Raw genomic sequence first — 12,352 nt, forward strand, 5'->3', positions numbered from 1 at the left:
TTGATTTCAGTAATTCTGTCAATTCTTAACTGTGGTTTTAAAAGTAGAAAAAATGCTTTATAAAAATGAATTATTTGAAGTATTATAGTAATCCAGCTATTATTACTTGTTGCAAATTTTACATTACGTACATATGTAGGTAAACGGGAAAATGCAATTGCCATAAATATGCAACAACACAAACACAGAGGAATTCTCAAACGAATAGGAACTAACTAATATTTTTAGCTGACTTTATCAGAGCAGCGCCTTTCCATTTTGTAAATGTCAGTATTGCAAAACAAAGCCATCCTTTTATTCTTACGTGGACAGGAAGTCCCTGCTGCTGCTGCTTTCTTCAGAGTTGTGTTAACTATCTTCTCAACTTTGATCTGATTATAAAAGCCTGCCTGCACATACCTGAAGAGGTGTACAGTGAATAGCCCACACAATACATGTGAGAAGTGTCTTGTTTGTCAGCGCTCCTGAAGGTATGTGTTGCCTATGACATCCAGTAGAACGAACGGAAACTTTGTCCATCAGTCAAATGCAGGAGGATAAAAGAAAATGCATTTGCTTTCCTTCTGTGATTTTTCTAGATGCAAATGAATTTCAGTGACTGAGTTTTTTATGCAAGCATATTTTTGTAATAACATTGACTATAAAATATGTTCTTTACCCCTCCTGCTAAAAATATCATATGAATAATTCTTTATAGGTGGAATAAATTACCTGTTGAAGCTAAAGGTGCATTGAGTATGTGATAGCCATTCTGTCTCAGAGGATTAAAGCAATGGGATTCCCCTGTTAGCACATCACTGGTGACAGACTGGTCCATTGTTCTGTAGCAGTCTCCATAGTGGAAACAGTTTTGTATTGAGTGAAAGCTGCCTTGGTAACCTGAAAACAGATATTGCACACACATTTTAACACTACTGCAATGGTATTAGCTCCATTTCTGTCACGGTATTTCATTACTATTGTGGGGGTTTTTAGCTCCTTGCTTTTAACTATGGAAAAATGATCATGCTATTCTGTAAGGCGTAATAATATAAAAGCTACATCAGACTCGGTCCCACAAGGTGCTGTGGACTGTGATCCCCATCAAGCAAAAATCTCAAGGATGTGCTTCATTTCAAGCAATAGATCAGCTGGACGCAGTCAACAGTCCACTTGTGTTCAAAGCTAAGTAGTAAGCACTCCACTGGATCAGGTCCAGGATGCTCAGCTCCTAAGGGAATGTGTCTATAATGAATTACTTTTAATTTAAATACAATAATGCAATATTTAAATGAACAACAGCACTGCTTTGTTTTCAATTGAGTAAAGTTTTTTCCCATCTATTGTGCATTATGTACTACTGGAGACAGGGCTATTTATTCCAAATACCTGTAAGAGTACCTTAAACCTCTCCTTTTGCAGACTGCTCTTATTTAAATGAAACTCCTTTCACTGAACACAGGGGGCCACAGTCTGCAAGTAAAACTGAACTAGAGGTGCAGGACTGACTCCAGACTGAATTCAGCTAGAGGCTTTTCTGGCTTCTGAAAAATGACAAACTAAATCTGTATGGTCTCTGGCTGCCTCGGCCACTCTGCTTTTGGGGCATGTTTGACATTTGTCCCACGCATACCCTACATTTATTATCTCCTGCCTTTTTTTAAAGTATTATATTACCAACCAACCAGCAGTCTGGGTTTTGCCAGCAGAAGTTGTGAATGAGAAGATATTTAACAGTAAAGGACAAATGAATTGCTGAGGAAGGAATTTTACAACTTACAAGTTTGTGCCAGCATCCTAAAAGAAAATGTTACTTGCTCCCATAAGGATGACCTCAAAGCACACCACAAGATTTACACCGACCATGGCCTGATTTAATTTTCTTCCTTCCTCCTGCCTCAACAACCTCTTCCTGATTCCAGGCACATTGCACACTAATTGCACATTCATATTAACAATCCCTTTTCCTACCTTCTGTGAAAGTCCCTTCTGAAATGATGCTCCTTCCCTTATATGCTACTGAAGTCAGCCAAGTCAGGCTTTAAGTTTAGTGGAATGTGCCATCCGGATTTTCCTCTAATTGCCAGAAAAAATATAGAACTGTTGTCTTTCTTCCCTCAGTCCTACTCAGACTGTAACATTTTCTAAGGATCTTCAACTGAGAAATCAGTACAGCTCCACTCACCAGTGGAAAACTTGACTTGCTGGGCCAGTTGTGCAGCTATTGAGTCTGTTTGTTTAGAAATGAAATACCTGTGCCTATCACCAGAGCGCCTGGGTGCCGAACAATGTGGAATTTGTCCCTGAGAAATCATGCAGTGTATAAGCTTTCTCCTGTTAAGCAAGATCTCCTGTCTTTTTCTACATTTTCCCTTTATTACCAAAGTTTGACCAAGTAAATAGTATCGGGCGAAACTCGGGGTCTGTCTGTTCAGTCTGGTCATGTTTTCTAAGGTGGTAATAAATAAGGCTAAGTGAGCCAATTCTTTAGTAGAAATGCAATGAACTCATCGAGCGGTGAAAGATTTGCTCTGAAGTTTCACAGTTTAATATGTGTTTTGGCAGAATTGCAAGGATTAGATGATTCATTTCTTGAGAACCTATGATCCTCCACCACAAAATACCTAAACTGTTGATATTCATGATTGGTGAAGTACTAATGGATGACTATATTAGATAAAGACACTATGCACACTGTACCAAAGCTGTTCATATTTGCTCCTATGTAGAAGGCGGCCCAGAAATTTGGAAAGCTGAGTATTAAATGATGCATGTCCTTCCTCGGAATAAATACACAGCCACCTCTATTTACTGCCTGGAGAGCCTGGCTCAAAAAACCAAAGAGCTCTTATGAGAGGCTGCAAAGCCATCTTTTGATGTGGTTTTAGGTACAGTGCTTTATTGCTTGGCTTTTGATAATTATCCTGACTTTTCTGTTTACAAAACACGAACTCTTTGCTGTAAGCCTTCTAAAAATATATCCTTTTGACATGAGCAGGGACTTTGACGTGAGAAAAAATGAGACACGGCATCAGATGAGGTATAACTGTTTGCAGAGAGCACATATATGCATTGCTAGAGAAGAAACTGAACCTTTTCCAGAATGTCTGCTATACACATCATTTCTAGGGAAGGCATGACGTGTATTTTCTCTGTCTCTGTAATTGCTGCCCTTTCGTCATGCTCCCAGCCTTGCCTTTGTTAAATCAATTAAATATCTTTATGATCTACTGGCTGGCACAGTGGCTTAGAAAATCAGAGAACAGCCAAGCATGACAGAACTGGATTGAAACTAGTTGGATCCAGGGTTTTCTCAAGACCTATGGGTAAAGGTTTCTTTTAAAACCTTTTAAAAGTTACACTGTCTAGTTGCTCAGGAAAAAATACCTGAGGCGGAGAACTGCCTCAGAATCAAAAGTCTGGAAAAGAACTGCCATAAGCAGTCAAGTTCTCCTCTGGATTGCAGTACCTATCCCTCAGCATCTGAAAAGGCAGCGCAAAAAGTGATACTGGAACTATCCAATAAAGAAACGCTATGTAGTAAAATTTACTGTTATTGCACCGTTGTATTCACCAGGACCACATTTCTGCTAAGTGTTTCCCAAAATAATACAAAGAAATACACCAGCCCTGTTCTAATGTGCATGCAGATGTGATAAATGCAGGTAGCAAACCAAAGAAAAAAGATGGCGTGAGGAAGGGAAAGGTTGCAATAGGAACACTGGTCAGGTAAAACAAACCATGCCACTAAAAACGGGACTTTTAAGCCGTCTGATCTGAGCTTCATAGAAACGATGAGACAGCAGGACCCTGTCTTTATAGAAGGCATTCTGTGTGTGTGGAAAAAGGCACAGGGATGGCTATGGGAGGAGTGGACTAAAAGGCAGGTAGCTGCTTCTTTGAGGATGAAAAGTGACGGAGAAAGGCAAAGACTCACAGTAGCTTTTGCAATTGCAAAAGGTGAGAAAGAGGTGGAGACTCAAGACAGCTCTTCTGCACAGACAACAGCACTGAGAAGGATCCTGAGTTAGACAGTGCCTGCTCTACCCCTTATGCAGGGATCTTACACCAGATAGTTCACTGCCTGGTTGGAGACCTGTCAGCAAGCACTTGTGTTTCTCTTCTGTGTGTTTACATGACTCATCCTCAGAAAAACCTCTCACATGACTGCATGGAGGTTTCATGGGGAGTGACAGCGGCAGCAGTTTATCCAGGAGGACTCTGGCCTTACATCTGAAACACTAAAGAACTGCAGTTGCAGCTGGTGAACCTCATCTATAGTTCCACTACTAGGATGTATAGGAAAAATTTGGTTATGTTCCCTGCACTTAAACTGGGCATGAAACAACACTTGGGTAGGAACAATTGTGCTTTCAGTATTAAAAGCTGTATTTCACAACGTAGCGAGCTGACTGTTAATCCTGGAAGGTGGAAACGAGTCTTCAGTGACTGAAATTGCATGCCTCCAGGCTGAAGGACTGCAGGATCAGTAAGTTACTATGTCAGTTAAGATTTTTATCATGACTTTTTATATATTTTCTATACTACTGCCCGCTGCTTCAGAGGCACAATCGGAGAGTTCCTTTTGGTACCAGGTAGGTTGGCTATTGCTGATGGCCTTCAGTAGCCTGGCATCCTCCAGAGGCCAGTCAGTCTGTTCCAGAGGATCTGAGCCCCATGCATCTTTTACACTATTAAAAAGGGAAAATTGGCAGCTTGTTTAAATGCTGAGTGTTCCCGAAAACCAAAATAATTAGACAAGAGACAGAAAGGGCATGTGAGTTAAAGCAACCAAAGGGCTTTTGTAACAACGGGTGCTCTGGCCAGATAAGGTTTCATTCACTTTACACAACCACAGGAAATGAAACTTGTTGCTTGCAGGCAATACAACGTTTGATTTGCATGTGCAATACAAGTCCGAGCTTTACTGCATTTATACATTTTTAAAATGTGCAGTATGAAACAGAGGTGCTTTTGGTTCATGCCATTTAGTTGTGGTTCCTTTAGATTTTTTGAAATTCTTTACATAGAAAGTATTAGAAATTAAAATATAATTAAAATCCCATAGCCAATGGTTCCATTAACAACCACGGAGCATTTTTCATAAGTTCTTAAAAAAGATTCCCTTCAGTGGTTAAAATATGAAGTAAGCAAGAAGGATTGTCTGCTGCAAACATCCCTGCTCCTTCTAGGAGAGCAAAAGCGTAGCACCAATTTGGCAACAAGTGTTTCACCAATATTTTTTTTCCACTTGGATTTGAGGTTTTCCTTCGGCTTTGATTTAAATCAAAAATTTTCTGAGGTTAATTTTCAAGTGAAGAATTTACTAAATGTCCTGTCAGTTTAAATGATCACTATTAAATGTTTTATGTACAGTAGATGTAGAAATATAACCATTAATAAAGGAATAAACCGTGTTCCAAACATAACATTTAGTTAAAATTTTGCTTTGAAATAATTTGTGACAGAAAAGCTGCAGTTAGCCACTTCACACAGGGCACTGGCTGCCTCTGTTTCTCTAAGGTATGGCCTAGAAGTCTTCAAGCAGCTTTAAAATGAATGATGTAATGAACAAATAATTGGAATATGCCTATTAAATACCATCTTGTTATGCCATGCCATTTACATGTATGTGCAAATAAATCTCAGCTTTTCAAATTCCATAAAATTTCTGACAAGAAATCATGTCAGGTATAAATAACTACAGGATTTCATTGCCTGCAAAATTCTTTCGGCATGTAATAATTTCCATGTGATCTTATTACAACTAGGTTTAAACATATAAATAATGTCAGCGTATTCTTTCATTATCAATATTTCTGCTACCAGCTTGACGAAGCTTGCTGTCTTCTGAAAACTTCAGCTCCACAATGTTTATATGCCTCTATACAGACGCCCAGTTCTACAGCTAGACTTACATAGTGTGCCTATTTTCAGCAAAAATTCAAAACTCCTAAATTACTACAGATTCCATTAGAAAAATGTGCTATTAATGAACTGAGATGCAAAAAAGATGTAGAGCAAGTACAGCTGAGTACAGGTTACAGATCAATTGATTTCAAAGGCTGCTAATCAAAATTGATTTTTGAATGACCATTTCCATAATGAATTTATAATAATACTTCAACATTTGGCCAAAGTGGAAAAATATTGCTTTTTCAAAACCACATGACATAACACTTAGAAAGCAACAATTCATTCAAAAGGAAATGTGGTTTTCTTAAGGAATAAAGTCAATTTATTTAAGTGGTTCAAAACTTGTTCTGTCTATGCATTTGTTTCTGCCATAGTAATGAGCTGCTAAACTTTCCTCTTGTGGTTTGTAGTTATTTAGCTCATTATAGTAACATAATCATATATCATTATATGCTATCATAAATCTGCCACTTTTCCCTTACAGAGTTAATCTTTTTAAATTGAATAATCTGTTGAGCATCAGGTTGAGTTAGTTTTTCCTTCAGCACAAATCATTTAATATAATATGCTTTAGCTTTTTCAGACTAAGTCGGTCCAACCAAAGAGCAAAAATACTCCTTGGAGAATGAAGGGCAGAGGGAACGGTTGGGATACTGAACCCCATTAGAGCTGTGAATTGCTCACTGGGTTTGTGTTCAGCTCCTGTGCTTCAAACATAGCCTTAGCATATATTGAGAGAAAGCAAACCTCCTATTTTGCCCACTGGTAAATTGATCACATGTGTTACTTTGCCAGCCAAAAAATGACCTTATACAAATGACAATACAGCTGTGAAACGACTTTCAAAAAGCTGGTTATCTGCCTGTATAAACTTACACACTTGGTTATACTTGCAACCAGACAGATGTCCTGCACACTTCTTTATTGTGAATATTTACCACACTTAAGCAGCATACCATCTGGATTATAGAACATATTTCTTAAATACGCAAGCTCCTGTTACTGGAAGAATCGGTGATGATAATATCTTTTGCTAATTTATACCTCAAAAATTGCAGAAACATTAATTAGTTCCCACAGCAGAACTCCGGAATAGGTAAATAAGCTCCTGATTAAAAAGGCTGTGTAATTGAGAACAAAAAAATGTTTTAAATTAAGCAGTGGGACAGCTGCTTAGCTGTTCCCATTCCCGTCCTCAAATCCCACTGGCACACTATGGCTGTACAGAGTGCCTTTGCATATTATTATATAAAACCATACAGATGCCACACTTCCAAATAATAAATAGCAAAATATTTTTTCTTTGTCTAAGCTCGTGTCTAGTGTATCATTATCAGTGCATTGAGCAGGACATTGCCAAAGGGTGCTTCAGCCCGTGTATTTTGGGACTAGATGGCTCTTGCTTTGGCAGGGTCACTCTCTCCAAGCTGGTGGAAGGCTGGGGACCAGTCAGATGAGGTGCATAGCTAGTAGCCATCTACTGAAAAACTTAAATCAATGCAATAAATCAGCTGTTGTGATAGCTTTCCCCATTATGATAATGTATCACAGCATGAACTGGTCTGAAAATTTTGCTCTGTCTGTATATCAAGCCACTTTAAAAATTGGAGCTCCCATTAATATCCTGTCAATCCCTTAATAAGACAGAATTGGCAGAAAATGCAAAAACCGAAATAAATTATTTCTCCCCAACTAGGAATTAGCAACGGTAAAAAAATAAAAGCGGGAGGGGGGGGAAGGGTTACCTTGAGATCCTTGCTGTACAGACTGGTTTTGAAACTGAGCATAGGGTTTATTTGGTATTCCAGAAAATTGCTGCCCATTTGGTGACTGGCTGTGTGATGATGGAGAGCCGTGTTTCTGCAATAGGGAAGGTGGAACTAATGCTTTCAGGGGGCTGACAAGTGGAGAGATTATGTTGGGAGCAAGCCTAGAAAAAGAAAATAGAGAAAAACTTCACATATCACATCACAATATGGGAAAATGAAATACCCTATTTCCATAATGGCTGAACTATAGAAACATTTATTTTGCAGGTAGAAATTATATTGTAAAAAAAGAAAAATAACAATGCAGTGCTGCTTTCAGGTATCCATTAGGAGAAAAGGGAGTTAGAAAAGGATTTCTGTTCCTTTACGCTGACTTCCTGTACTAGCCATAAGGACAGGATCAAAGTTACACCACTCCTCACTAAGCAACTTAAACACAGCTCAGTTTTAATTTAAAATTTTGTGATACATGAAATACATGTCCAGAAAACAGAAGTGGAAAACAGAGTTAGAGTGAGTAAATGCAAGTAAATTGTTTAAGTGCCTTTGTAGCTATTACGGGGTAAAGTTTTACACTCAAGTTGCAGCCAAGAGAATGAAAAGTATTTGTTCCAGTTATTCCTCGTGTAGGATTTTTTTAGATTTAGACATACTGCTTCAACTGCAACAGATGGTACCGTCCTCTCAGAGAAAAAGCCTGAGTAAGTGTTTGCTTGTGGCGGCGCTGCTCAGTGCAAGACTGAGAAGTGAAGTGGTTGTACCTGAGAGATGGAAAATCCCCCCCCGACGTCTGGGCCTGGGGCCAGCACAGAATGCGGGGGCAGTCCCGCTCGGGGAACAGACCCGGACCAGCACTCCCACAAGGAGCTGGAGCAGCTGAGGAGGAGCCTCACTAACCCACTTCCCTGAAGTCCCTGGGCATCCTCTGCCACCGGTGGAGCAGAGAAGCTTCAATGCTTCCTCCCTGCCACAACATGACCGTCCCACCAAGGGGTGGTACAGCAGCTGGCCCAGAAGGGACGAACCATTTGCCACAGAACTGTCTTTTGGCCATTTACAGCCAGAAAGATGGCACAGTGCAGAAGATGGGACCAAAAACCTGGCCATTCATGTACAAGCCTCTCTTAGAGCTGCATTAAACTAACTCTATAAACGAGTAAATAGGTAGAAGCTGGATCTTTTACCCTCCTATGGCAGCTGTGACAAGTGGCCTTTTGCTCCACAGCCCAGTGTTACACTGTCAATGTGTGGGCTGTGTGGGCCGTATGTTTGTGGACCGTATGTTCACCATATACTCTCTGCAGCCTCTGGAGCTTCTGCTGAACACAAAAAATGGTTCTTCGAGCAGCACTGGAACCTCCAGATGCTAGAAAAACCACCCGTCTGTCTGAGAGCCACCTTGCTGAAAATTCACAGCTACAGGTCCTGAGGTGCAGAAATAAAAATACCCCTGCAGGTTATAATACGTGTCACGTAGCTGGAAAAAAAATACTGAGCACAAACCATTGCAGGCGTACAAAGAGTCAACTAAAAACCAAATTAAATCTCTCACTGGTGTCTTCGTCTACTGCTGCACAAGCCATTCAAACACCATAAACCATGATTTGCAATAGCAGTTCCTCGCCAGTTTACATGACTGCTTCTTGGAGCAGTTAGGATTAAACTTGGGGAGGGAGGCTATGCTTGACTTAGGGCTAAGCACTACATGGGAGCATTCAAGAGGTAAATATAGATGAACTGTGAATTAATGGTGACAACAGCTTAATCAAATTTAACATAAGAGGCAGAGGAACACTGCCAAAAGCTGTCACAGTGACACTCTATTAAAAGGGACTTAAATAAATCAACCAGTCAAAGCCCATCCTATGCTGAAATAATTCCATCTCCCAAAGCAGGAAAATAAGGCATATAATACAAACCACAGAGACTCTGAATAAAACCAAACTAAACCAAAGAAATAAACCAGTATTGTTAAATGGGTGAAGCCAAAGATAATTTTCAAGTCAAATATGTAAGAACTGGAAAATAATTTTTTTGTGAGAAAGGTAACACCCCTCCAATAAGCGATAATCAGTAATATGTAAAATGAAGAGGACTAAAGTCGAATTTTAAGAGCCAATATGCAAAGAAAAAAAGATATTATCTGGTTGGTTGGGTTTTTTTAAAGTACATATTGAAAAGAGCTCAGTGCCAGAGCTGGGATGGCCCTTGCTCTACCCGAGGGGAAAGGCCTGGGGCTGCAGAGTGGACAAAGGGATGCGGGGAATGCAGGGGCCACCTCTGCCCTCTTCAGGGCAGAGACAGAAAATGCTCTCCGGAGTCTGAACTGCTGAAGGGCAGATGCTCGGGGGGGAAAAATACCGAGTTTATTTGCTAAGAAGCAGCTAAACGCCAAGGGCAGCTCCCATGTGGCTGTAGTTTTTCCTCAAAGGTCTCAGTAGAGAAATAGTTTAACACAAATGGGCTGTCGTGCAGCCCAGCTACAAGTTTTATCTTCTGCAAATGCTCTCAAATGCCTGTCTGTGGTGAACTATTGCATGAAGATGGGGCTGACACGATCTGCTGGGACCTGCAGAAAAGCCTTTGCTACGGTCTCTTCCGAGGCTGCAAGGGAACGCCGGCAAAGCACAACCACAAATTACAAAATGGTCACCAGCCCCTCCAAACGGCACACATGGAGACATTGTCCTCGGCATGCCAGAAATGCTATTAGAAGCCTGGAAATACTTCTATCTGAAAGGAGATTAAAAAGATTGCAGTTGTTTTCATTGGAAAGATAATAGCTAAAAGAGATCATGATAGTGACATTTATATGGATAATGACCACACACACATTTAAAAGAGAAACAAAAGATGTACTAAAAACTCCAAGGGCTGGATGAGCCAGAAACCACTCTGAATGAGGGAGGAAAATACTTCTGGTGAGCGAGAAACTCTGCAACTGCCTGTGCTGGGTTTCCTCTGCCTGCTCTTGTCTTCTGGCTACTGCTGGGAAATGCAGCACCCCATAGAGACCTGCCGGGCCGCTCTCTGTGGAAGGCTTTGTTAGAATGGTCAAGTAATTGCATTTTTCAATTCTATGCAAATATGTTGCACGTCAAACAAAAATGGTACATTTAAGGTGTCCAGCTGTGGGAATACTGAAAACCCCAGCTTCCCTACCCAGTTTAACTACTCCAAAAGGCTACTTAAATCTTAACCATGTGAGAAGAATTTGACAGTTTGAGACACTGGAACAGGTTGCCCAGAGAAGCTGTGGATGCCCCATCCCTGGAGGGGTTCAAGGCCAGGTTGGACGGGGCTTTGAGCAGCCTGGTCTAGTGGGAGGTGTCCCTGCCCGGGGCAGCGGGGTGGAACTAGATGATCTTTATGGTCCCTTCCAATTCTAACCATTCTATGATTGTTATTTTTAAAGCAGCGCTTCTACCCGTTCACACTCTTTTGCATTCCTGTTTTTCCTCTGTGCGAGCTCACCAGTCATGATAGCATTTGGGCCTTTGAAATGGCTGGTTAAGAGCAGGTGAGATTGCCCGTGGGATGCAGGAGGCGTGCGGAGGTGTGCGGGGCCCTGCTCCGGCTGGGAGAGCTGAGCTGCCAGCTTGCTGCTGCCACTCACCACCACTGTCATCATGCTGGAGCTCAGCAAACATAGCTGTCTGCAGGGAACCAGTATCCTAGCAGCCTGCAGCACGGGAACCTGAGCTGAAACCCTGGAAGCTCCATGTAACTCTTGACCATCACTGCCTCCTCTGCATGAACAGAGTTTTGCACAGTTGAGCAGGTCACTGTAAAAATCTACTATATTCTGCTCGGTCTCTCACAAACAGGGAATTTAACATGTTTCCCGTAAGTTAAAGCACAGTTTTAAGCTAGGGAAGAGCTTTGCTCATCAGAAAAATCTGGCTTTACTAGCATAAGCAGCCAACACGCGATTTGTTTCCTTAAAATGGTCATCACAATGCCAGCTCGAGCTGGTCCCTAAAATACTGTTTTGTGTGTGTGTGTAAGCATGGGTGAATGTGCTCTGGCACGCTCAAGGAGAGTTTTTTCATCGGCGAACTGTCCAGTTCCCAGTGCCGTGTTTTTAATTTTCTCCTGAATATCTGCCTACTAATTAGGTTGCTGCGATACTCGGGTTGTTAACAGAGAGGAGGAATCATTCCTAATACAAATTAAATAGATAATGCATTAGCAGCAGCAGAGAGCTTAAAAGGAGATGCCTTCTGTATGGAAGAAGAAACACTAAACTACTTACACCAGGAACTCAGCTGGATACATTAAAAATTCCCAGGCAGTAGCTCAGGCATATATGTTTCAATAACTAATAGCCTGGACATTTCCTGTTAATACTCTCTACAACCACAGTTTGCTTTGGTTTGGATATTAATAATAAATATATACCTTGTATTTTACTTTAATTGTAACTTGTATAATTCGGTAAATTTGCAGGTCCTTTTGGGGCCTTTTAATATATATCTGTGCCTATATATAGCTATATAGAGAGATATATAAATAAATACTCTTACACACATCTAAAAAAATCCTTATCCTTGCTTAATTCATTAAATTTGAGGGCTCCTGGCTATACTGAACATTTCTGCTCAGGAGCATAAATCTTTTTGCTATCTCCCTAACCTTGTGACAAAGATAAGAAGAATCAACAGTTCTTGCAGATCGCTTGCACTGAT

At 40.7% G+C, this 12,352-nt stretch overlaps 1 protein-coding gene across 1 annotated transcript in view; it reads right to left on the minus strand.

Annotated features, from left to right (window-relative positions):
- Window positions 1-12,352, minus strand: part of GLIS1 (GLIS family zinc finger 1) — a 203,684-nt gene that overhangs the window by 3,946 nt on the left and 187,386 nt on the right. Inside the window, exons 9-10 of the mRNA XM_074597704.1 lie at window positions 7,641-7,825; window positions 712-879 (exon numbers count right to left, since the gene is read on the minus strand). Coding sequence (XP_074453805.1) covers window positions 712-879; window positions 7,641-7,825 — 353 coding nt within the window. The remainder of the gene's footprint in view (window positions 1-711; window positions 880-7,640; window positions 7,826-12,352) is intronic.

This window comes from Larus michahellis, chromosome 8, assembly GCF_964199755.1.
Source record: "Larus michahellis chromosome 8, bLarMic1.1, whole genome shotgun sequence".
In the NCBI taxonomy this organism is placed as follows: Eukaryota; Metazoa; Chordata; class Aves; order Charadriiformes; family Laridae; genus Larus; species Larus michahellis.